Source organism: Sycon ciliatum, chromosome 10, assembly GCF_964019385.1.
Source record: "Sycon ciliatum chromosome 10, ocSycCili1.1, whole genome shotgun sequence".
NCBI classification, from domain to species: Eukaryota; Metazoa; Porifera; class Calcarea; order Leucosolenida; family Sycettidae; genus Sycon; species Sycon ciliatum.
The window spans coordinates 23,213,475-23,240,114 of NC_088652.1; the positions used below are offsets into that span (position 1 = coordinate 23,213,475).

A 26,640-nucleotide genomic window follows, 5' to 3' on the forward strand; every position below is an offset into this window, starting at 1 on the left:
CTAACTTTACTTTTTTTTTACAGCTGTCAATGTAAAAAATTGGTTGTGAGCAACACTGGCTCACACTCAAATCACTGCTTTTCACCAGAAAAATATTTTATTTCAACGTCTCGGTCATGAAATAACCATCATCACAATGTATCTTGAGAAATGCATGAAGCATACCAGAAAAACCCCAAAATTCTGCTGGTTTTTCTGCCTCTATTATCCACCAGGGGCTAACTCTTGGTGGTCTTCTCAAGTCAAGACAAAGTATTCGGGCACTTGGGCTTTGGCCAAGTCTTCAATCAGCGCATGACCGTGTGCCACAGCTCAATTCGTTCTTCAACCGCAGCTAAAGGAGTAATCCAGAAAACGGTGACATGAAAACTCCAATGTGGGGGATTAGTTCTCTTGAATGTCAATTTCCAAGCTAAGTAGTGCCTGCGGCTAAGGTGAAGTAAAAATATAATATGGATAACATGACAGAACATGACATCAGTACACGGGATACAATGCGCTTGAAAGTGCTGTACAACTATATTCAACTGTGTAAGTCTCAAAACAATTATTCTACTTCCAGTTTGGTAAGGAAAGCATGGGAATGAGAGGGAGGGGAGGGCGAGTAAAGATCTCATGTACACAGCAAGCTTTCGACATTCGGATACATGTACATGTATATATAGACTGGACAGAGATGCAGCTGGAAGACCATAGTAATTATTATTACCAGGGTTTCAGATGCCATTGCTGCATCCCAGGTGCTTGCAAAGTGGGAAGAAAATGAATTTGTCTCTAACTATAGTGCTGTGCAGTCAAAAAGCTGCGTACTTCATACATAAATATAAATCTGCTCATCTCATTTTGGTCCGTATACATAAGCCCAGGGTTACTGCATTACACCTGGTCACTGCACTGCGTGATTCACAGCAGCAGAAACCGAACCACAGCTAACTGGTGCCGGGGATATTCAACTGGTATCACATTTGAAACGCTTCGTTTCTAATAATATAATCACTAGCTGCAGCCTGTTACGGGCGAGTTGAATGTAGGTCTTCAGTGATGCAGCCGCTGGCGGCACTCAAACGTTTGAGCCAAGCGTGCCCTTGGACACGGAGTGGTGGAGAGCTTGACCGATGGCGTAGCGGAGGTGCTCCTGACCCGACTTGCTCGACATCACCTGCCTCACCAGCGCATCCACCGTCGAGCTGCTATCCGTCGCAGAGGTGACGGCGGACGGCAGGGGGCGAGTCGTACGGGATCGCTTTCGCCCGCCGTGCGAACTGACTCTCTTGGCCAGTTTCTTGTGCATGACGCGGCTAGTCATGGTATTCGCTGCGGTCATGAAATAACCATCATCACAATGTATCTTGAGAAATGCATGAAGCATACCAGAAAAACCCCAAAATTCTGCTGGTTTTTCTGCCTCTATTATCCACCAGGGGCTAACTCTTGGTGGTCTTCTCAAGTCAAGACAAAGTATTCGGGCACTTGGGCTTTGGCCAAGTCTTCAATCAGCGCATGACCGTGTGCCACAGCTCAATTCGTTCTTCAACCGCAGCTAAAGGAGTAATCCAGAAAACGGTGACATGAAAACTCCAATGTGGGGGATTAGTTCTCTTGAATGTCAATTTCCAAGCTAAGTAGTGCCTGCGGCTAAGGTGAAGTAAAAATATAATATGGATAACATGACAGAACATGACATCAGTACACGGGATACAATGCGCTTGAAAGTGCTGTACAACTATATTCAACTGTGTAAGTCTCAAAACAATTATTCTACTTCCAGTTTGGTAAGGAAAGCATGGGAATGAGAGGGAGGGGAGGGCGAGTAAAGATCTCATGTACACAGCAAGCTTTCGACATTCGGATACATGTACATGTATATATAGACTGGACAGAGATGCAGCTGGAAGACCATAGTAATTATTATTACCAGGGTTTCAGATGCCATTGCTGCATCCCAGGTGCTTGCAAAGTGGGAAGAAAATGAATTTGTCTCTAACTATAGTGCTGTGCAGTCAAAAAGCTGCGTACTTCATACATAAATATAAATCTGCTCATCTCATTTTGGTCCGTATACATAAGCCCAGGGTTACTGCATTACACCTGGTCACTGCACTGCGTGATTCACAGCAGCAGAAACCGAACCACAGCTAACTGGTGCCGGGGATATTCAACTGGTATCACATTTGAAACGCTTCGTTTCTAATAATATAATCACTAGCTGCAGCCTGTTACGGGCGAGTTGAATGTAGGTCTTCAGTGATGCAGCCGCTGGCGGCACTCAAACGTTTGAGCCAAGCGTGCCCTTGGACACGGAGTGGTGGAGAGCTTGACCGATGGCGTAGCGGAGGTGCTCCTGACCCGACTTGCTCGACATCACCTGCCTCACCAGCGCATCCACCGTCGAGCTGCTATCCGTCGCAGAGGTGACGGCGGACGGCAGGGGGCGAGTCGTACGGGATCGCTTTCGCCCGCCGTGCGAACTGACTCTCTTGGCCAGTTTCTTGTGCATGACGCGGCTAGTCATGGTATTCGCTGACGTCGGTGGATAGGAATTTTCATACATGTTTGCACTGGAAAGCGGCTCAGGGCCAGAGTGAATACTCTCGTACAGGCCAGTCGGTACTGGAGCGCCAGAACTCTGCTGCACAAGGCCAGACCTGTTGGGAGCAACGACAGCCGACGGACGAGGAATCCTGGGCGAATAAGGCAAGATTGGCGGGCCACTTTTCTTCTTGTGGTTGTAGTTGTACCAAGATGGACGGTGTTGTGGGCCAGCCGCTGCCGTCGGTGCAGTTGGCAGGTCCGTCTTGGTCTGATTGTCGGCTGCACTGTGGGCTTCGGTTTTCGCCGACTTTCCCTTGAGCTTGCTGTACGGTGCCGTAGTGTCTTCATCTGAATCACTAGCTAGGAACCATGGCGCTTCGCCGGCATTTTGCTGCTTAGTACCAGGCCGTTCCGCCGAGCCCTCGCTAGCTGCCTCGCTGCTTGCTCCCACTGTTTGACTGCTTCCTTTGAGCGCAGACTCATCGTTTGCGCTCGGCGACGGAGTCTTGTCAGCTCTGAGAGCGAGAACACTCTGAGGCGGCGATGTCGTATCCACTGACCCAGACACTGCGCAGTGATCGGATGGTATGGGCATGGGCGGCCGCAAGTCGGGCGAAACCATCTTGGCGTGCGCAGGCAGCTTCTCGTATAGGCTATCGTCGTCATCGTCGCTACTGTATACAACATCTGGAATGGCCGCGACTTCGCGCCGACGTTCCGGCTCAGAGAATATGCCAGCGTCCAACGATCGCGATGGAAGCATTGGAGGCTCAGGACTGGGCGATCTAGCTAGCAAACAGCCGGCCGAGACACTCTTGTGGCGGATAGTTGCGTAGATTGGCTCTGGGTCGGGTATGGCAATAACAGACACAGGCGCAGCTTGCGAAAGTATCTTGTTTGGTGTGAGTTTTGTTTCATCGCCCGAGGGTGAAGGTGGAGCAGGTGGTGTGCCTGGTGGTGATGGAGGGGGCGGTAAGGAAGCTCGGCGTCTGTGTTTCTGCTTCTTCCTCCTACCCTTCTTGGGCAACGTGGAGAAATCAGAGTCGCTGCCTTGCTCGTTCAGGGCATCAATGGACCGTGCTCGTTTTTTCAGCGGATTGCGCGCAGACACGTTTCCAAGTGATGCTTTCCTATCTCGACTTGCACTGCTGTCTTGTAGCGGGCTGTCAACCGGAAGGGAAGCGGGCTTAGCTGGCCGTGAGAAGACCGCATCATCCAGGGTTGGTGACATGTCACTTGCGCCGTCAATACTGTCGGATTTGGGCAGGTCGTTGGGGGTACTGGATGACGCTGCAGAGCTGGTGAAAGCTGTTTCTTCGGTTTCGCTGTGTGCCAGTTCTACCTTCACCGTGCGTGTTCCTTCACTGGCCGATTCAGATCGATAGATCATGGACTGATCTCGCTGGCCATTGTCAAGAACTGGTGAGGAAATAATCATGCTGTTGACTCGGCCCTTCTTCGTCTTTTTCTTATTTCTGGGAAGGGAAGTGTCACTGCCAGTCTCCATGATGGGGTCCGCTGTCTCAGATGATCGCCGCAGGGCACTCTTGACAAGCCACCGCAGGCCATGCTGCTTGGCCTTGCGGCTCTTCTCCTTGGAAACACGCTTATCTGCTCCTCGGTGGCCGGGGCTTTCGTCCACGTTCACCGCTGGTGCGGTCTGCGGTGGTTCACTCTGCTCCGTGCTGGTCACCATCACCTCAAGCGCTGGTGACACTGCGGCCTGGCAAGGTTGCTGCACATCTTGCACGGGCGACTCGCTTGCCGTTTCAGTGAATCCAGGGCACGAGACGGCAACTACATTCACCACAGGGCTGGCCACAGGAGCATTCTTTCGAGAGCTGTTGGGCGTCGTAGGAGCGCCTGACGTAGCCGCCTTTCTATTCACATTCGTATCAGCAACTCGGATGCTCAGGCGCGAGTACACTTGTCCAGTCTCCTCGTTACGGCACAGATCCGAAAATCGCCGCCATACATTCTTGCAGATTGACGTCACGGCACGCTGCACAGACACAAGACGAGCACACATACTTTAGGAAGGCAGAAGGAAGCAGTCTCCATCCCACTTCATTTTCAGTGAAGAAAAAAGCAGTAATTTTGTTAAAGAGAACACAAACCTACAAATCATGTTGAAAGTATGCAAAGTAGTACACACAGTACACACATTGGGTAATAGAGAGATTCCGGGGTACCATTTTCCGCGCCAAAATCCGTATGGGCGCTACTGATTTTTTCTAGGCGTGCTCTATACGATTTTTCGGCACGGAGAATCCGTGTGGACTGGCTTTGATAAGAACTATGTTTCGAATGGAGATTTTGCGTCATCGGGTGCAGAAAGATTTTCGCCTACAAATTTTGTACGAGAAACATCGATTTTCCGCGGGAAGGTTTGATTTCGGTTCAAAATATCAAACTGAAAAGGCATAGCACGGGAATGTGATGTGTTTGCGATCGTAATCTAGGCAATGACGGCAAACACATATGTTCCGTACTCCGGAACATTTCACTGCTCGAAAACGACGTATAAAAAATCCGTAGCGCCTCTATGGATTTTGGCATGAAAAATCGTACTCCGAAACCTCTCTAATATATTGCACTAATATTAGTACACTACTGTCGGTCATCTACTTTCTTTTAGTCACGAGATGTCATTGATGAATGTGGCAAGGAAATGTTCCGGAAGAAAACAATTGCTACTTTTTCGTGTGGTATGAGCGCGGGTTTCATTTCATTCATAGCTATCTTATTGTAAACACATGGTTTCCATTTCTAAGCCTCGCCGAATCCTCGGTGTCCCGATCCTAAGGCCATTCAGCACGTGCAAATTTGTGGCTGTCTAACACATAAGTGCGCAGTAATAAATTAAAGGGGAAGTTAAGGCTAAAATCAAAATTTCACCAGTTGTAGTCTTCGGGGTGCTGAGTCGAATGGTCTTGGTCCGAGAAAGCTGAGACGCTCCCTTCCTACTTGAATCCCAATCGAACTCGCGCACTTCCACCGAAACTGGGTGACTGTGCCCTACTAGATGGGGATTTGTATGCAAAATGTCACTAAAAGCCCCATTTCGTTCTTATAAAAGCACGGATGACCGCGATTGGCCCATATGTTGTACTCTTTTGGACGCTGAGTCGACTGGTTTTGGTCCGAAAAGGCTGCGATGCAGCATTCCTCCTTTATTCCCAATCGAACATGGTTGAACAAGCGGTCACGTGCTCCTGGGTGTCCAAATCACCTGGTTACCGCGCCAGCAGGCGACAACTTTCACACCAAGGTTCAACTCGAGTTCAACTCGAGTGACAGGACTACACCCAAAAAAGGTCAAACAGGCTAGCAAGTTGTACCCTGCAGGCACGGTGACCAGGTGACTGGTGTATGCAGGAACACGTGACCGCTTGTTCAACCATGTTCGATTGGGAATAAAGGAGGAATGCTGCATCCCAGCCTTTTCGGACCAAAACCAGTCGACTCAGCGTCCAAAAGACTACAACATATGGGCCAATCGCGGTCATCCGTGCTTTTATAAGAACCACATGGTGCTTTTAGTGACATTATGCATACAAATCCCCATCTCGTAGGGCGCAGTCACCCAGTTTCGGTGGAAGTGCGCGACTTCGATTGGGATTAAAGTAGGAAGGGAGCGTCTCAGCTTCCTCGGACCACGACCACGACTCAGCACCCCGAAGACTACAACTGGTGAAATTTTGATTTTTGCCTTAACTTGCCCTGTAACCCGTGCTAATGACGCCTATAGACGTCATGCTCGCTGTACGCCAAACCACTAATGACGTCTATAGATGTCATGAGATTTGCGCAGTACATCGCATTGCATAGATCAGTGTACAAACTTTCGTAACTCCGTCAAAAATATATCTATCGCGACAATCGATACACCGTTGTAAAGGTATTTTAAATGCTCAGCTTTCCAGCGATATAAAGTTCTTCGCGGTAGGAGATTGACAGAGCGGCGACGGAGTGAACACGGAATTCACGGCATGCGTTCGCAGTTTTCTGTTGCGTGCCAGGGGATTTCCCTTTGGCACAGCGGATGCGTAATGCAACAGCGGAAGCACTTGGATCTCAGCTTTGCAGCGCAGTTTGAATCGTGAAAATCAGCTGAACTGTAGCAAGAAACCGAAAAAGAATGTGAGATCGAGTTCCTGTGCTTTTCCAAGGCATCGTGAGGTAGTTTCAAGAGGACGTAGAAGTTGCACCGCCGCGCATATTGAGTTGAGAGCCACCAGGGTGGATTCGCTTGGTCCTGATCTTTCCAACAAGCCCAGGATGATAAAAATACATCAAGGTGAACTAAATTGAGAGAAAACTTCTGTCCGACCTGTGCGCGAAAACAATACCAGGAGAGTCAGTGCGGAGGAAAGGCAGTTTGCTGGAGTAAAAGGGGCCAGCATGGAAAGGGTTAACAATAATTGTCGTCAACCTCCGAAGATGACCACTCTGATAAAGCAACCACATGTCGCAGGGGCCCATGACATCCAGGACCAAAAGGTGTCCTTTCCAATCAAAATTTCCTGAATATGAAGACCACCTGTAAACGGGAACCACATTGGGAAGGTTCCCTGAATGGTCTTTTTTGACACGTTTCACTACACATATCTTACATAATGTATTATCATTATCTTCCCCAGCCAGGTTCATTTACCTCCTTGATCCCGGAGACCCCTAGTTAGACCTTAAGCCTTTCGAGAATCCTTCAATGTAAAGAGATTTGACACGGTCAAGATCTGTGCCCAGGGATCAAGACCATTTCCAGCATGCGTGTATGTGCTTTGCGACAACATGACTGCCAGACCTACCTCTTCCAGGCAGTTGATGGCAAGTGCCAGGTAGCGCTGTCCGGGCGGCTGCCAGCACTTGATCAGTAGAATGTACATGCCATCGTCCTTCACATAGCCTGCACTACTGATGTCCTGTATCTCATGCCGACTGAGTAACACCTACACGACAGGCAAACATGAACCAGTTCACTGAATGGGAATTTCATCAGCGATATCCCTGATTACAAGATGCATGCAAACATACACCAGGCCATTAGAATATCCGTGCAACGATTCTTGTGTACAGTAAAATCGAACACGTTGTAATCCGCATGTGTAGTATTCCTACTAGACCACTGAGGGTTCATTGTAAACATCCAGACAGTGGCAGAATGGACCGTAAGTATTGCTGGATGGATGGGCGTAATGTCAATCTAATATTATGCTCTCGCCAAGTTGTGCTGGAGTCTTTTTCGGCGCCCGCATACGATCTACTAAGTCAAGTACCACATTACATATCTCTTACTTCCTCCTCGTCATTAAAATTGTCGCTTCCCAGAGCAATTTTTCGAATCTTTTTCTCCACTCGAAGGGGAAAGAAATCAGCTAGAAATTGAGACAGAGCATTGTCGACGGGCCAAGCTTTAGTTTGTGGCCTCCTGCTTCGCTGCACTTGCAGCTAAGGTCGACGTCTTCATCAGAGTTTGAGGCAGATCGTTCAGCACCCAACAATACGCTGAACAAGACGCGCGTTCAAATTCAGGTACAGAAACTTCGTTATCAAGCGATCCATGCCTCCAGGTGGCAGGCGATGAAGGCAAGCTAGCATTTTTCAAAGTACCTGTAACGAGCAGTTCCGCACCTTCTTTCCTTGGCAAGCGCTTCGCTGGTTTTGTTGGTGTTTTCAGAGCTGTTACCTTCGCAGCAACATGCACCACAAGCAGCGCATTTTAGGAGTTTGAGAACACTTTGTTCGTGCCATCGGCAACTTCAGCATTTCGTATTCCGGAGAGATACCAGGATTCTTATACCCAAGCTTGCAGTCTTGATAAATGCCCATGCCAACGATGTGGGACAGCGCGCACTCCAGAAAAAGGATATGGGCTCTGGGGCGGAATAGTGCGGAGCGCGATGAATTTGCTTGGTGCGGAAGAGAGCTCCGACAAAGTCAAGTCCGAGACCACCACGGCTGCAGTAACAAGTAGACATTGCGCAGGAAGGGTCGCACCAATGTTCGAACATAGAAAACAGCGATTCCGACAGTCTGACGAAGACGAGCAAAGTCACAAACATTGCGATATGCGAAGCGACAATTTTAATGACGCAGAGGAAATGGCTTTTTCTGTGAATCAGCAGATTAGATTGGCATTGTGACTGTTTGAAGGGCTAGGTAACCGGCAGGAAGTGAATGATTGTAACATACTACATCCCATCGTTTTAGCATTATCAAGTTGGCAAGAAGTAAAGTTTCTTTCACATTGTTTCTTTTTGATATACACAATACCTATCACGCATACCTTGTGGTGAACATCCGTGATGTAGATCCAGTTTGACGAGAGAGACAGCACAGCCAGCGATCCACTTTGAACGCCGTTGTGGAATATGCCAGGTGTGTCCAACTGAACTCAGCCGACAAAAAGAACACATGCACACAAGAATCCTCAGCTACTGACAGTCAATGGGAAACATGCAGACAATGGGGAAAAGAATTGGAAAACTCAGTGTGAGACATTGATCGCCTTCCTGAACAAACTATTAGAGTTTACGTCGATGAATGTCAATCATCAAGCCGTGATTTCCTAACATACATTCTATGCGTCCTTGGATGTAATTCTTGGGCATAAGTCAGGAGAAGTTGCACTTTAGAATGTTAGATAAGACCTACTGTAAAAGCCATCATTCTAACGAGGCTCGTATATAACGATTTCCCAAAATTGACTAGTTTACGTATACCAAAGGTAACGATTCTCACTCATTCTCAACGCTCAATAGGACAGTATATGACTTGTATTGATTTCTGTATAACGATTTCTATTTTAACGACAGATTTCTCCTCGTTAACTCGTTAGAGTTAGCACTTCGTTTACAGTAGACTAAACTGCATTTTTAGAGAATTACCGTAATACATTACAAAAGTGTAATCCACCAGCCGTACAGTGCACAATGTGTATATATACACAGAGCATAGGCTGTAGAGGACCAGTTAGCTTTATCCTTATCTCCAAGTTTCACGATTCCACAAAAAAAGTATATTAAATATTAAAATACATGTATTCAGTTGTTTAGTCTGCCCATGATTTGGGTTGGCTAAACATTTTTTCTGCACTTCCAAGTAAGGAGTGTCCTAGCTCATCAAGATAATTACTTGGTCGGCGTCATCAATATTGTCGCTCATCTTTCGACAATTGGAACATAGACTTTGGACAACAACGTGTGCACTTGAGGTGATAAAACTTGGTACGATGGACGGTAAGGTATAGAATGACAACTAGCTATGAGGAATTTACTGTGCAAGGACGGGCCCATACTTTTTGGTCCTCCCCTTCGCTGCTCTTGGCGCTGTTGCCAAATATTTTTGCTCGGGATCGAATCTCTCGCTTTCGCAAGCTCATCTCCCTTCCTCTCCGGTGCCTGGCTATTTCTAAAGGGAAATCGATCGTGACTGTCGCCTTCTCTTTCACGTGGGTAGCAGGACTACCTGTGTGGTTCGAATCAGTCGCCTTTCTTTGCAAGATTTTATTGTGAACGACGACGACGACACGGACCGTACTTGTAAATCTCCACGATGCTCTGGACACTCCGAGCGTTGAGCTGGAGGCGAGGGAACTGCGATCTCAGTTTGGTGAGCTATCCCCGAGGCGAAAGATCTCGACCGTTTTGCAAAATGGAACTGATTCCGAGTAGCCGATTACTTTCCTGTGCATCTCGCTGCTTTTGCCTGCGCAGTGTGAAAAGGTAGTCCATTTTGATGCGGCGTGGTAACAATCAGAATCACCCACCCGTCGCTCTCGAAATCTAGCTATACCTTTCAGGTACTAGTAAACTAACTTTCTAACCAAAGTTGGGATGAAATGGGCTGCCAAGCATTGGCGACATGACATAAAAACAAAGCTGAAAGATAAGCGACAATGTTGATGACGTGGACCAAGTATACTAGACCAGCTGACATTCCACTACACAGCAAAGTTTGAGCAAACTAATCACACATGCGTGTAGCATACTTACCGTACAGGCTTCAACCACTTTCAGCATGTCCTCGAGTGACTCCTCCACCTCTCCCGACGCCACCTTGAGGGTGACTCCCAGGAGCTGGGGGTACATGTAAGCACAGCAGAAATGGGAAAAGAAAGACATGCAAAAGTCAGCACAGCTGTGTGCATGTGTGTGAAGAGGAATGCATGACAGCATGTATGTTACTGTAAAGCCATTATTCTAACGAGGCGCATATATAACGATTTCGCAAAATTGACTAGTTTACGTGTAGCAAAGGTAACGATGATCACTCATTCTCAACGCTCAATAGGACAGTATATGTATCGATTTCTATTTTAACGACAGATTTCTCCTCGTTACCTCGTTAGAGTTAGCACTTCGTTATATATATATGGCTTTTACAGTATCATTTTGGCGCCTGGACCATGCATACCGCTTTGGAGTAGGTGTTGATCTTCTTGTCACTGTTCAATCATCGTTGGGACTCCCATTTCTGTCCGCCGCTACACTTGGTTTGTGTCGATGGCCAATGGCAGCAAGCAACGGACATAATGTGTCGCCTTCGAGTGCTGGCGGTCGGTCCACCGCGGGCATGATGTAACAGCCAGCGGAGGTCTGTCGCTCGAGAGAACGCCTGAGGGGACTCTGCGGGGACAATCGACGTGGTGCGTGTATGCTATGCTGTGCTGCATGGGCTGTGCTGTCGAGCTGCGACCATTCGCGTGAGGGCATTCAGAATTCATAGCTTTCATAGTATTCATAATATTCTTGTTTAGTAATTGGTTGCTTGCCCAAAACTCTTGTCCATGATCAGTTAAGTATTTGCACGCTCGTTGACTGTATCTGTGCTGCATTATCGAGCCATGCAAAATGTTAGCAGCTTGTTATTGGACGAAAACAGTTCCTCACATGCTATTTTTCCTAGAACCCTGGGCACTGTGTGCTACTTTGAGAATATTCTTGTAACTTCTCAGTGTTACACCTCGCCTAGCTTCTTGCGCCCATTACATACCGTATAAATATTTGAAACTCGGATGTTGAGCCAATAATAAAATGTAGAAAAGGAAAAGGACATATGGATACGAGTTAAGAGTAACTGTCCACCACTGTAAAAATAAAGTAAAAAGTAAATTATCGTGTCCGTTCCCGAAGGGAACTCACGACGGCCGCTAACACCCGGTAAATCCTAGCGGCAGATGCAGCGCCTAACGGTGGGTAACTAGATACTATAACTTTACAGTCAGAAAGTGCACTAACTAGGCACAAAACTGACAGAGTACTGAGACATTCGACGTCCTCACACCTAGCTTCAACACATCTCCGTAGCGCTAACCAACAGCCTTCCAACTTGGAAAGTTCAAGGTTGAGGAGAGACCAAAGAGGGGAAGGTAAGCTCAACGAAAAGGAGCACAAGCTACAGTCACACGGGAACAAAGAATGTCGATTGTTACTGGACGATGACGAGACCAGCAAGATACGTGACAAACCGGTCTCACCACAATTCAGTGTCAGGTCGTCAAATGTCTCATTACTCTGTCAATTTTGTGCCTAACTTTTCTTTTTTTACTAAAAAACACAGCCCTACTAATAATCAACTGTTGCACTTTATGACTGACTGTATATGGTATCTAGTTACAGTAGTCACAGGAAACCTCCGCGCTCAAAACAGTGGCACTCTATTGAATGTAGCCAGACTTCCGGTGTTACGTGGATTGCCTATCAGTCCGTAGAGTGTGGACGAAAGGATCATGCGGCAAGACTGCGCGAATGCTAAGACTATACTGATATCCAAGGGAGGGGACATAACTCTGGAGCTCCTCTACTCAATATTGTTGACATGCTGTTTGTGCATCAGCAGCAAAAAAGTTTGCAGGACCAAGCTCAAGTTGTTCTTCAATATTTGCGGAAGGGTCGATCGTATAACGATACTGCCACAAATTCTACCGTTCTCCAAATTGCCGAGAACAGTGTCATGAGCAACACTCAACAGCATTTCTTGTGATCTCCAGAAAGCGTACGACTCGGCCCAGCGCGCTGTGTTTGTGGACTGTGTTACTGCAGCTGGGCATCGCAGAACAAATGGTCGGCCTTACGAAGTCACAACACAATAGCATGACAGCCACGATCATCATGAATGGCATCTGCCACAGACCAGTGTGCAACAGATTGACTCCAGGCCCAAGTAAAGGGTGTACATTAAACTTTACAATAGAGAGGTTGCACGCAACGAAAATCCGTAAGATTTTGACCGTCCGGGTTCGAGTAACGAAAGATGCTATGAAGATCCGTCCGAACGCGACAGAAACAGAGCAGATCTACGAAAATATTTTTCGTAACGTAGAGTACTAAAATACTGATAATTTACAACTCCCTGTCTTGACTCTTCGTACCCACGCGTGAGCCGCCTCAACCTACTAGTACCAGGTACTACGAAAAAGTTCACATGTTCGCACCTCAAGATTTACGAATAATCGTGAACTTTTTTCGTTAAAATTATTCGTTACGGCGCTACGAATTTCCGTTGTACACCACCACCTTCTCTAGTAACATACCAGCCAACCTTTGCAAACCTGAGATCGGGACAATTGCATACCTAGGTATGAAAATATATACAAATGTAGCTGTGAGACATGCGACGAATTCACTTTTGGGTGCCTACTATTATTATTATTATTATTAGACACAATCTCATAGCATGTGACAAGCATAGCTAATGCAGGGACAGAATCCCCTGAGACAAGGGCGTTGAGCCAGCCACGGCAATAGTAAGCCAGGAAAACAAAGCAAATATGAATTAAAGAAGAAAATGAATGGAAAATTACAAAGAAAAACGATTAACGGAAGTGAGCACTATCAAAATTCGTGCATCGCCCAGGTATTCGAGAATGTTCTTCGATGATAATTATTGCGTCTAGTTCAGTTGTGATAGTAGATCTTTAAACTGACCAATAGAAGAACAAGTTTTCAGACCGTATGGTAATGATAACCAATGAGAGTAGCCGGAAAACAAAGGGGACTTTAGATACTGGGCTGACTTAACAAGAGGCAGGGTGAGCGCGTTACGGGTTGAGCTTGTCGAAAACCAATTGTACTTCATCATGTGTGAAGGGGTTTTATGAAGAAATATCTTATGAACCAGTGTACAGAGATGGTGCTTATGACGAACGGAGAGAGGAGAAGTGTGTGCAAGTCGATAAAGGGCATCCGAAGGAAAACATCGATCCTTGTTGTAAAGAATTTTAAGTATAAATCTATGGTGGACTTCTAATTGGCTCAGAGTTGTGTCAGAAAGGCCACACCAAGCGGTATCGCAATAGTCGAATATAGGGAGAATATAGCACTGATAAAATAATAGTTTACACTGGATGGGCAAATGAGTGCAATGTGGTTGTAGTACCCCTAAGGCTGAACTGGTTCGCTTGCATACACAGTTGACATGTGCAGCCCAAGAGAGTTTGCAGTCAAACATCACACCTAGATGTTTGTGCTGAGTAACAACACGGATAGGCATAGTCGAGTCAGGGAAGAATAATGGTTGATCAGGAGGGGATGAAGAAATATACATGGCTTCTGTCTTGTCTAAATTGGGCTGGAGTTTCCACGTTTGCATCCACATCACAGTGCTGTTGATGCGATGCTGCATGGTAAGGAGTAATTGTGCAGGGGAGGAATCAGAACAGATAAGGCCAGTGTCATCCGCATACAAACTAACATCGGGGACAACTGAAGGTAGGTCATTAACGTAAAGCAAGAATAACAAAGGACCCAGAATGGAACCTTGGGGCACTCCAGACGTTACAGGGAGGGGATCAGACAAGAAATAGAACAAGCGAACAGCCTGAGAACGAGCAGACAGATACGAGGATATCCAACGCAAGGCAGCATCCTCCACCCGGAAGGTGACCTTCAACTTGGCAAGTAAGCCACGATGCCAAACGGTGTCGAATGCCTTAGCCAAGTCGAAAAACACCATTCCCACGTGCTCCCCACAGTTCCTCTTTGTCGCTATGTCTTGGACAAGTCGAGTCACCTGGTATTGAGTTGAGTCACCACGGCAGAATCCCGACTGAGCTGGTGAGAGAGCCGGAGCGATGTGCAGGTAGAGGGAATCGAATACAATACGCTCACAAAGTTTGGAAACTGTGCGCAGCAGAGAGATGGGGCGGTAGTTTGCCGGGCAAGCACGGGAGCCTTTATTCTTGTAAAGCGGTGTCACGATGGCGGATTTCCAATCCTGTGGGAATGTACCAGTTCGAAATGACATATTAAAAATAATGGCGAGAGGATAGGCTATTGATGGTGCAAGAGACTGCAGCACTTCATTCGGGATCCCATCTGAGCCGGGAGACTTTCCACATTTCAGGCGCTTCAGATATTTCCGAACTTGAAACGTAGTGACAGTGATTGTACGGAACGGAACAGATATGAAAGGCGACTGGGACAAAGGGGGAATGCGCCACGAAGGATCATCAGGTAGCCCAAATGAGGTGAACTGAGTGTTCAGAACATCAGCTATGCTCTTGGGGGACGTGGCGACCGTACCGTCGGATGCTATCATCGTTTGGGGCATGACACGGCCGGAAGTGTGCCGCTGTGCTCGCACAAACTGAAAGAGTGTAGGTCGATTCGGTGATGTTAGTGATGCTTGGATGGAGCGTATATATTGACGATGTGCTTGCCGAGACAGGTGCTTTACAGCATTCCTTTGTCGGTTATAAGCTGCATGATTTACTGCTGTCGGATATTTTTTGTACACACTATATTGATCACGCTTGCGTTTTACAGCAGACCTGAGCTCAGCAGTAACCCATGGTGGAGATTGCATGCGGGGTCGTGGAGATGTCACAGTGTGGGTGGCTCCGAATGAAGTGAGGTGCCGACGGAAGGCGGACTGGAGCTCACAATCAAAGTGATGAAGTGCGTCATTAACATCAGTGTACGAGTTCAGAGAGGACCAGTTGTAGCCAGCTAAATCAGCGTTGATGAATTGCCAAAGGTGCGAAGGTACTTGTTTGAAGCGATACAGTGAAGAGGGAGGACCAGTGGCAGAGTTGGGGAAGTAGTTCGAAATAGGGGCGTAACATAAAGTGCAAACAATCTGTATATGGTCAGACATACCCAAGGGAGGTGCTTGATCAATTGAGCGCACGAGGCGTGGTCGGTTGGTGATCACCAAGTCCAGACACGAAACAGAGCCATTAGGCGAGGAATGAGTGGGGAAGTCAACCATCTGGTGGAGCCCAAGAGCAGCAAATACTGTGCTAAGGAGGTCACCAGCCTTCGAGGTAGAATCGGTGGGACACCAGCTTGAGTTGTGGGCGTTGAAATCGCCAGTCACTAGCAGATCATAAGAATCTAAACAGACTGACTGTAATGCCTCAACAAACATGTCACAAAAGTACGACAATTGCATTGTGCTCTGTGAGGGTGGTCGATACATGCAGCATAGTAAGATGGGATTCTGAGATTGAGTAGAGGGGGAGCCAAGTTCAAGCCACACAGACTCGCAGCCAGGGCGTTGAAGGTCGGCACGAGGGGAGACGTACGGAAAGGAGTCCGAACGGACAAGTACGGCAACACCCCCATACCCACGGCTACAGTGTGCTGACCGATTGTCTTCCGGAGGTCGATCTCTGCGGATGCAGATATAGCCTGACAGTGAGAGCGGGTTTGAGGGACAGAGCCACGTCTCTGTTAGGCAGATTATGTCAGGCATAGCACATTCGGCAATAACGCAGAGCTCAGACAACTTGTTGACAACAGAGCGACAATTCAGAGATACTAGGGTTAAATCACGCTGGGATTTAGGAAAAAAAGGGAACGCTGATGGATTTAGCGCTGGACATGCAATGTGTGCGGGTCGGCCAGAGGAGGGCTGAGCGGGGTAGAGCGGGCGGGCTAGTTTCGATCGTGGGGTGAATACAGGGGCGTTGGGATTTAGTCGTTGTTGCTGCATCGTTGTGTATGTTGGTTTGTTAGCATGACAGTTCAGGATTGATCATCACTGCCTCGCCGCGAATTAGAAGACGACTTGTTACCTTGGGCATCAGCAAAGCGCCACTTTCGCACTGTGTGCTGGATGGTGGCCGGCCAGAATTTGGAGTCGAGAACTTTGTCCTCGTCCGATGCTGCCACGGTTACGCGAGCATGGCTAGTACCCAGGTACGTGTTTTCTGAAATCGAACAGTTCAGTACGTCAACTTGGCGGGCCTTGCACCACGCTGTTATTGACTCTGCCCTGCAACCCGGACTGACATTTCCAACGTACAGAACAAGCTTCTTTGTACGTTCAGGCCCTGTTAGCACACGCGGGTCGGCTGCCCTGGGCTGTGGTTTCACGTAGCGTGACGTAACCCTACGGCGTGTGACTTCCGACCACTCTGCACCTGCAGCACTCGACCCTGGGTTGGATTGCTCAGGTGGGTGTGGTCTGGTGCCATGCATTGACAAAACAGGCTGCGACAAATGGCTGGAGGTGGTGTGAGCGGGGGTCATATGGTGAGTACTAGAACCCGTACTACCCTGTGTGTACTGCATAGGACCAGAGGAAATATGGGTGCGTGCACGTGGGGGATTCAAGTCTCCTACGGCGGTGCTGTACAACTTCCCGCCGGACATTGCCAAATTTTGCTGTGCTTCCTGTACGAGAGGGTGTACACAGATTTCCGGTTGTTGGAGCCCCTGAACTTCCCGCCTGAGTTGTTGCACTTCTAATTCCAGACTCAGGATTTTGTCGGCTCTATCCTGTCTCAAGGAGACAATTTCCTGTGACATGCAGCTAATTGAGTCAGTAAGGCTTACAATTGCAAGTTGGAGCTCCGATGTGGGTAGCGAACTCTGCGCCAACACGCCCACTCCACGCTTCCTCAGCTCGCTCACCAGATCCGGCCGGGAGAGGCTCGAGGCTTTATCCACAGACATTTGCTCGCCGATCTTGATGAGCTCCTCATAGCCAACCAAAGCCAGGTCCATGCCTTCGTTTGTCGCCATTGGTACTGTTGGTCTCTTCTATTAGTTCTAAGCAATAATGGGGAGGGGTAGTTCTGTAGAGAGACGCACCTCGAGGCTAATCCTCGGAGCACAAAATGTCAAACCGCACCCTACTTTCACACTATAATTACCACCCTCAGTGTCGGGACAGCCCCGTGCAAATCGGGATGGTTGGCAGGCATGCAATAACTATACTGCATGTGGCTCCACAGGCCTCGCAATTCCAGGCCTAACCTGTCTTTACAAGTACATGCGTGAAAGGAATTGGGAAGATGATCTGCTTCACATCATTCGATTATCTGCTTCACATCACTAGATCAGCAAGCTGTCGCACACTGAGATCACAATACTCGGTGCAAAGCCGAACTCCCCTTATCCGGGCACATTGGAAATGGGCACTGCCTGTCACTAGGAACTACCCAAACTGACTAAGAACGCACATACTGACCGCATGCCAGTTAGAACCTCTTATTCCCATCGATGGTATTATTTGGCGCCGTTTTTCGTTATAAAACTCGAGTCATACTTCTGACTCAAAAAAGGTGCCCAGTTGATGGGAGTACCCGGATCCGGGAAGTAGTGATTAGGGGAGTTTAATTGTAGTTGAAATACAGTGTGCTCTCATCCCAACATGCTGCTCTGCTACATGCTATCCATGAACTGGTAGCTCCTTTCAGTGAAATGGGCCTACATGTATACGCCGCATTTGTGACCACTTTACAAAGTTGGGATGTAAGAATGATTTGGCTCAACGCGAGCGCATCTTGGGTTATCATATTTCACAGGACAAAACTGTAACTCATCCTTAGACAATGTAATGAAAAACCAAAGAACCAGAAAACGACAAGCGGAGATAAGCACCAGGAAAAATGGGCCAGGAAACCGTATGTGGTACATGAGGGCCATGGAAACGTCGTAGGCGTGCCATGGCGCGAAGGTAAGTAAAATACTTTAGAGGACACGATAGAAAGAAGAAAGAAGACTGTACACGTATAATCAATTGCTTGTAAGCTGGTATGTATGCTGGTATGTATGCTGGTATGTATGCTGGTATGTACTAGTATGCTGGTATGTATGCTGGTATGTATGCTGGTATGTATGCTGGTATGTACTGTACAGGCAGAAAATTTCGTCGGTCAATAATTTCGTCCAACTCCAAAGAAAGGGAGTTCGTCCGGTTGAAAATTTAGTCCATGGACTATAACAGTGTATAGAAACGCTGGACAAATCGACATTCGTCCGTCATTTAATTTAGTCCCAAAGCTCCTTGGACGAAAAAGACGAAATTAAATTCCAGACGAATATTTTTGCTTGTACAGTATGCTGGTATGTATGCTGGTATGTATGCTTGGTGCGAACCATTAGTTTGTGACAATACTTATTCATGCGATATCTAACAAGCATGCAATATTCCACACTTACCACGATATCCCATTGCTGAGAATCCTTCAAGCGCGATCGATCAACAGAGCCTACATGTGTATTTTGAGAGAGAGAGAGAGAGAGAGAGAGAGAGAGAGAGAGAGAGAGAGAGAGAGAGAGAGAGAGAGAGAGAGAGAGAGAGAGAGAGAGAGAGAGAGAGAGAGAGAGAGACAGAGACAGAGAAAGCCATATACTCACATACATACATGCACACACACAAACACACACACACAGATGTACGCGCACACAAAGGCATGCATGTAGGCATAAACACATACGCATTATCATGAGATGAGTCAATGCATATGACATTATACTCCAAGAATACACCCTTCTTAAACAGTAAGTATGCCGTTTCCCTAAAGCATATGATGCCCAGATTGAATTCATTGCATCCCTTGCACTGAGGCTTCTATGTTCGTATCCTGGCATGGTAACCAAATTATTACTTCAACAAATCAAAAACATTCAAGTACCAGTGTAAGCCCAACATGGTCTACTAAGAAAGGTAGGCAACCTTTCCAGGAAAAGTTTTTTTAAATGTCTCTCCGCAGATTGAGTATTTCGCTCCTGCTCTTGTAGCAGTTTTAAGCACTCTCATGTGGGGTAGTGCCTTCTCTGCTTGCTTTATGCAGAGCTCACTGACTTGTGAGTCTGAGCACTCTGGCAAGGTACGTTCGGGCCTGGTTTTTATCTGGCCTTGGAAATTTTATTTTTCATTGCTATCAGGTTCGGCCTCATTTTCTCTGTGCTGCGCTGATGAGTCCACAAAGGACGAAACAGTTCTGCCCGCAGATTGAGTGGAAATGTATCTCCAAAAAGGGATGCCATCGTTGTCTCCAGAATCACAAGTCGATACACAAAACGTAGACCAGTTCTGTCCGCAGATTGAGTGAAAACGTATCGCCAAAAAGGGATGCCATCGTTGTCTCCAGAATCACAAGCAGATACACAGAACATCAACCCGACCTTTACAAAACGCCAAAACGCCGACCCGACCTGTACCCCTTATGCTAGCAGCATGTGCAAATGTTTCAGACAACATCATCATGTGAATATGGTGAACTACAGGGCCAGCTAGCTGTGAGCTTCATACCAGAACTTGGACTGTGTATCATATGGGCACATGCCTTGACAGTCAAGCGTTGCGAAGGATCGACTGCAGTTTCGACACTTGAACTCCGTTTCTGTCGAAACTTGAAATGCGGATTACCTGTAATGTCAACCAACTCCAGCTACTCAAGTAGCCATGCCGTCGCTCGTGCTTTTTGTAGAAACGAGTGAATGCGAACAACTCCTGTGCTAGTCTGGGGAGCATACTGCACCAGCCTCATGGCCATTTAAAAGTATGTTGGCTGAGCGGTATGCCTTGGCAGATATAGCGCAAGAATTTGACAGATTCTGCACAAATATTATGGAAATCGGCACAACCATGGAATGTTTATGACAGGCAATTCTGATACTTCTGCTCCTCTTTCTTAGGCACAATTCTTTTTCAAAAAACACAAAACCAAAAAAAGAACACATGCATGAAACGTGCCCGAAAAGTACCAAAGTTTGCTGGTTTTTCTGCAAGCATCATCCGTCAGCATTTTCCGTCAGCATTTTCCGCCAGCATTCTCCATCATGGGACACTGTGCGGTGGGTACAGGGACTGTGGAGTCATCCTCATGTGTATACGCAGTCCCTAAAATCTCACACGGGCTAGTCAAATTTAGACATGATCAGTGTCTATCTTTCATACATAGAATACTAACCCTAACATGGCAGCATGATACTGTATGACCTGATTGCCAATTCCCAGGCACTTGACAGGCCAGAATGGTGATTGGAGAAAAAATCTCAATGCTTCAGGAGAATAATGTTCTAAGCTCTTGCCAGTCTTGGAGAAAAATCTCTAATATTACTCTATGCTCACATCAACAAGGAACCATGCCAGTGTCATGTGCATGTGCGATCAAAAACCATGATGATGATGCACAAAAGCTACTGTGTTCCGGAAATCAGCTGATTTCATTTTTTTCATTGCCCATGCCATGGCAGAAGGCTAGGGATGGAGTGAGTACACCCGCTCAAACAGTCCATTCACATGATTCAATCACGCACGCCTACACTACACTAGCTGTGTGACTGCACAACCAGCCAGAATCACTGAGTCTGTTATCAGATTCTAGCAAAGCACTTTACTCACTCAGCGCGGGACAGCAATCGCCTAGCTCCATGGCCTCCATGGCATTACACACCGCACTGGACCGTCGGTTCGCACACCAACCGTAGCTCCAGTAACGAGTTGCTTGGGCACTGCTACCACGGCTATTCGTTTGTCTTGACACGGAAAAGGCACAACTCAGTCGGAGATGGCTGCGCGACTTTGACAGTTTCCAGTGTGTTGCGAAACTCCAGAGTATCAGCGGAAGAGTTCGCAAGTGTTGCTAGCATGACATCTCCAGTTATCATCCACGTGAAAACGAGCAGATCTACAATGCCGTCAAGAAGCGAGCGAATCAAATTCCAACAGTCAAAACAAGAGCACCTAGGCCCAGCGAGGATGGGACAGCGCTTTCCATTCGTCACCCCTGACTTCCCTAGTAGCGTCTACGTGGTCAGCTGGACTGTCAGGAGGAGCCACTCGCCACGGAAATTTTTCCGCTACACGTCAGCAGCGGCCTGTTCCGACTTTCGCTGCAGGAGTGTCCGTAAATCGACGCTAATAACTTCAGCCGGTCGACAGGGACGTCACGTCAGTGTCTAAAAGAGACAAATAAGCTGACTCTCCTAGCGAGTATTCGCCATAACAAGGACTTCGCTCGCGTGGCAAACTCTACTTCCACACTCCACAGTGCAGCCGGGCCATGCGCCAGGTGAGCCAGTTGTCGGTATCGACTTTCAATGGACTGGGACTGCGTGTGTAGTCACTCTGTTATAGTGTTATGTGCGAAGCAGATCATCGTCAACGGACTGAGTGTGTTTGTGTAGTTGGCTCGAGTCGCAGATCTACGATCTGCGCGAGTGTTGGCTGTTGAGCGTTGTGCCCAAGATTGGCGAGAATGGCATTAGGTGAGCCTTGTATCGAGTGGCAGTGGTGCTTCATGGCAGCAGGCTCATGCCGTACGCTACTAGCAGTGCTTGTAGTAAGTACTGTAAAAGAAGTAGTCGTCTTGTACGAGTTCGCCGGCACAGGCTGAAAGCTAGCTCAGCCGCTTTGGCAACAGGAAGATGCATGGCCCTGACTGGAGCTGGACATGTGTTGTAACTGCTGTTGTTCAGTTATCACTGCAATGTGCATCGCATATCGAGCCCATTGTGCCTTGCCACGCTCAGGTTCATGAACAGCGGGTGTGCCGCTTCGAGAGGAAGTATTTTTGGACGAGCGAAGGAGCGGGCACTCCGAAAGTGCGGCCCTGCTTTGCCAGTCGCTTGCGCGTTTTCCTATGACTACCGTCAACAGTGCTGTCAGTAGTCAATGATAGTCGTGTCAGCAGCGAGGTAGAGAGCATGGCAGAACATGAGACTCGATAGGGATCGTGGCGAAATCACCTTAGGCCCTTGCGAGTGATCGCTTCCTAGATTCCACGCTAGAAATGCGTTTAGAATTACATTTTGTACACGAAACTAACGTTATTCGTGGCGCTGGTACTAGTAGTAGTACTAGAACTAGAAGATCTACTTGTTACCGACCGCGTGGTGGGAAGGAAGGGAGTGAATCTCTCCACGTTCCGTTGTTCCGATTGACCCGCGCCTATAGGCCTACACGTACATGTACACGGTGGGGTCACGCTACGTACACTGACCGACTGACGACTTGATCAATTGACTAGATCGAGTATGACTGTCACTGGTCACGTAGTGCTAGCTGTGACACATGGTCCCAGACATGTGCAAGTCGCAGGGACTGGCAGAACATGTACGCTGCGATGAGACGGTCACTGATAATAATAATTATTATTATACTCAATCTGTAATAATATTATAACTTTAATCTCAAACCAAGGAATAACTAATAATTATTTTATTACTTACTTTAATATAAGCTATTAACTGGTTTGAGGGAAAGAGACAAACGGGATAAGCTGCCAAAAATTAATTTAGCTACATCCGAAGCACTCCTGTAGCTATTGAAAAAAGTACTAACAGCAGCTTACATGTACATTCAATCTTATCTTATAGTTATTGCCTTTGGCAGTGCTTTGTCAATCGTAAATAACTAGAAAAGCATTCAATATTGCAAAATATCAGTACCTTTTTTTTTTAAGTCTAAAATGAAGAATATTTTCGATATCGTATATTTGAGGTATGCTTGAATAAAATTAATAATGAATAAATAATGTGTGGACTTCGAACAGGTAAGAAGAACTCACTCTACATCTTATACTTCGAAGTACATGTTGCTCAGCAAATTGACAACAATTTTGTAAACAAGAGAAACAAGTTCGCAATAAAGCAAGGCTATAACTTTGCTGCCACTCTGCCGCCTGCTGAAACAGAAAATAAAGTACATTGTAGTTGGCAAACAGTAAGGCACAAAAGGAACTGATCAAACACAAACTGACAACTGCGATACAGTTAAACTCAGATCAATAACTACTTCAGTGTTTGAGATGGCGGCGGAGAAGTTTCTGTTTCTGAATTTCCCTTACACTGCCTGAAGCGTACAATCTTCGTCACTGACAAGTTGCTTCAGCTCCGCCACCACACGCTGGTTTTCACCCAGGCGGCTATGAAAGCAGAGTTTGCGAATCGCGCCGTGACGCTTCACAGCTCGCACAAACCTTTCCAGGCACTCGTCGTCGAACTGGAGCAGGCTGCTGAACGCGTACAAATTTCTCAGGAGAGAGCATGCCTGAACGATGCCACTGATGCACGCTAGTTCGACAGCACCACCATCACCGGCGAGGCCAGACACGTCGGCGACGCTCAGCTTCTCACAAGAAGACACTGCATGGTACACTGCTGCAACACCGCCACAGCCCACCACCCGATTCTTGCGAACGTTGACTTCCTCCAAAGTGGCCGAAAGAGACAGGATGATAGCGCATAGCGTACTGGCATCACTGCAAGAATTGCTGGTCACATCAAGCAAGCGGACATTTTTACAGCTCAATACGCCATCACGGATGCATCTCAGGCCAGCAATGCCAGTGTGGCAGCCATACAAATCAATGACCCGAGTACTGATGCACGAATGTGTGCTCAGGCAGTAGGCAATGGAGGCACATTCGAACAGATACAAGTCCACGCCTATCAGACTAAAGCCGTCGGCGAACACCGGGGAGAAGAACGAACAGCAACCGTCACAGGATCCACCATGATACCCACAATGCTGGTGATGAGCCACTAGAAAATGAACCAGACATAGCCGTTGGTCGCTGGAGTATGCTGGTCGAAGTGCCGGCGACGCATATGCAATAGTCTCGCAGGACGATGATGACACAGACTGTCTCGGCCTGAGGCGCATGGCATTGCGACACCGTGCCGCTGTGACCGGGTCCACACTGTGCACTGCGGCCAGGAATGCCTCGTCACTGGGCTCTCGTGCCTGCTGCCGCCACAAGCTGATCAGAGTGGTCAAGAAGACTTCATTGGACAGGTACGTAGCCGACGGCACAGCACTCTCCACACACCGGCAACCATTGCCCTCACCATGCGTCTCCTCCAGCAGCTTGTCAGCAAGCTGTCCCAGCCGCTTGTACTTGAGCAGGCCGCAAAGTGCTGACTGCATTTTGCAAAGTTCTGAACGTTCGGCTTTGCAATAGGCGTAGCTGGCAATGTCCGCTGCAAGGCGCGAATCAACAGTGTCGGATCTGGCCCACGGATAGCTTTCATAGATCAGGAGCCAAAGATTTTCCATGACGGCAATGGAGACCGCGCGCGGCAGCAGTGTGATGAGGAAGCGCCAGAACAGCGTCATGTGACCGCTGTAATGGCCGACTCTCTTCACGAGCCATGCGGCATCCTGCTCGTTCTTCAGCACTTCGCGTGACAGGTACCACGCAGACAAGAACTCCTGCAGGGACAGGTGAGCAAACCGATACTGTCGCGAGTCAATAGCGCCATAGTCCTCGCATGCAGCCAGCAGTCCAAGTTGAAGAGCGGCATCGCTTAGCTGTGCGCTCTTCACGTCCGCTTCACTGATCACCACCTTTTGCACGGACAACATCGCCAGAGCAAAGCGTGAAAGCTCGCTCATCACCTCCAAATCCGCCTCTTCCACGGCATTAAATGATTCATATGCTACAGCTGCACGCCGTTCAAACACGCGCAGAAGTAGCGACTCGTACCATGCGGTACTGGATTCGGCCAATCCATGCCTGCTGCGGAAGAGCTCGCACGCCATCGCCGCGAACAAAGGAGTGCCCATCAGCGATAGAATGTCCGGCTTGGAACGCAGCTCCTCCAGCATGACCTCAGCGCGCACACTGCCCATCACGTTTCTCACGTACGTCTCCACGTTCTCGGCTGAAAAGCCCCTTGCCTCGACATGTCGCTGGTACTGTCCGCATTTACTCAGCTTGTAGGCATCCGCGCACGGTCGTGATGTCACCACCACATGCACATCTGTGTCGACCTCTCTCATCAGCAGAGCACGCATGTAGTCACTACACTTATCCAAACTGCACTCATCTACACCGTCAAGTACTATACAGAGTCGATACGGGAGGTGGCAAAAGTAGCGGCAGATCTCCGACAGCACCTCTGCGGATACATTCAAACTGGCAAAACGTCGCGTGAGTAAATCAAACAGGCTGTTAGCAGTCTGCACATCAGGACGCCGTAACGCCAACGCAAGCACCAGATCAATCCGCCCCGTCCACAGCGAACCTTTAGCCCACAAATACTCCAGTATTGTCAGGAAGATCGTAGATTTGCCGCTACCAGCGCTGCCAAACACCAGCACGTTTTTAATTGCTGCATCCGACGTCTGATTTCGTGCGCTACACGTCCCTTGTCCGGACTCAGTTGCATCTTCACTGATGGAAAATAAGTCGGCAAGCTCAATGCCTGCTTCACCGGCTACTTCAGACTCTTCCTCTAGTCTCGATTTGAACTGCTCCAGCTGGCGACCTCTCTCAGATACTGACGAAAAGAATGATTCACTCCTCAACAGTTTTTCAAGTCCGTCTTCTGTCAACAGAATCAAATTGAAGAATAAGTCTTTCAAAGGGATTTTGTAGTCACTGCCTAGCCCCGCGCTTATCTGTAGGCCTTTTTTCTCAACAGTGTCGTATAGTAACTGTCTTACCTGCTGCTGAGCAGGAGGGAATATCAGTTCCTTCGCCATGATGGCTTCAAAATATTCTCAGCGGCTCCACATATTCTCAGCGGCTTCATTATAATAAATCAGGAAATCTACATGACTACACACAGCATGGACACTGTACATGTACTACTGACTGTCGTGGACATGGAAATCCGGTCGCACGTCTAGCGGCCCCAGGGCGCTGGCCATGCAGCCGTGGACAAGCTGTACACACATGCATTTGTTCGCTGTACATCAGATTCTGTACATGTAGCGCGCTCGTCGCAAAGGATCAACACTCAACATAATTTTTATGTGCACCGCACGCAGCGTTCTGTACGCGCGCTGGGGGCGCCGGCCGGCCCCGGTCAATCGACTGGATTTCCATGTCCACTACAGCCTGGCCTACACTACAGTACAGTAGTACAATGTCATGTACTCAGTCAACAGGTCAAAGAGCAGTGCCAGCAGGGA

The 26,640-nt window shown here is 47.9% G+C and overlaps 1 protein-coding gene across 2 annotated transcripts; it reads right to left on the reverse strand.

The window, feature by feature from the left end:
* Positions 1 to 343: 343 nt before the first annotated feature.
* On the reverse strand, positions 344 to 26,242 carry LOC135826298 (uncharacterized). Of its 2 annotated transcripts, none has more exons than XM_065338924.1 (6): positions 26,170 to 26,242; positions 18,930 to 18,979; positions 10,530 to 10,613; positions 8,822 to 8,923; positions 7,344 to 7,484; positions 344 to 4,534 (listed from the first exon to the last, which is right to left on the reverse strand). In XM_065338924.1, exons 3-6 carry the CDS (start codon positions 10,554 to 10,556, stop codon positions 2,267 to 2,269), a joined length of 2,538 nt encoding a protein of 845 aa, XP_065194996.1. In that variant the 5' UTR covers positions 10,557 to 10,613; positions 18,930 to 18,979; positions 26,170 to 26,242; the 3' UTR covers positions 344 to 2,266. The 2 variants fall into 2 exon arrangements, with proteins under 2 accessions (XP_065194996.1, XP_065194995.1); XM_065338923.1 differs by lacking the exon at positions 26,170 to 26,242 and adding an exon at positions 21,121 to 21,796.
* Positions 26,243 to 26,640: the final 398 nt, after the last annotated feature.

What these genes read in the sequence shown, in the direction of transcription:
- LOC135826298 (XM_065338923.1), bottom strand. Translation starts at nt 21,160, where the DNA reads ATGGAGGCCATGGAGCTAGGCGATTGCTGTCCCGCGCTGA. An exon ending in AAGTGGTTGAAGCCTGTACG is followed by an intron (nt 8,924 to 10,529) that starts GTAAGTATGCTA and finishes GGCTGAGTTCAG; the next exon opens with TTGGACACACCTGGCATATT. An exon ending in CCATCAACTGCCTGGAAGAG is followed by an intron (nt 4,535 to 7,343) that starts GTAGGTCTGGCA and finishes GTGTCTGTGCAG; the next exon opens with CGTGCCGTGACGTCAATCTG.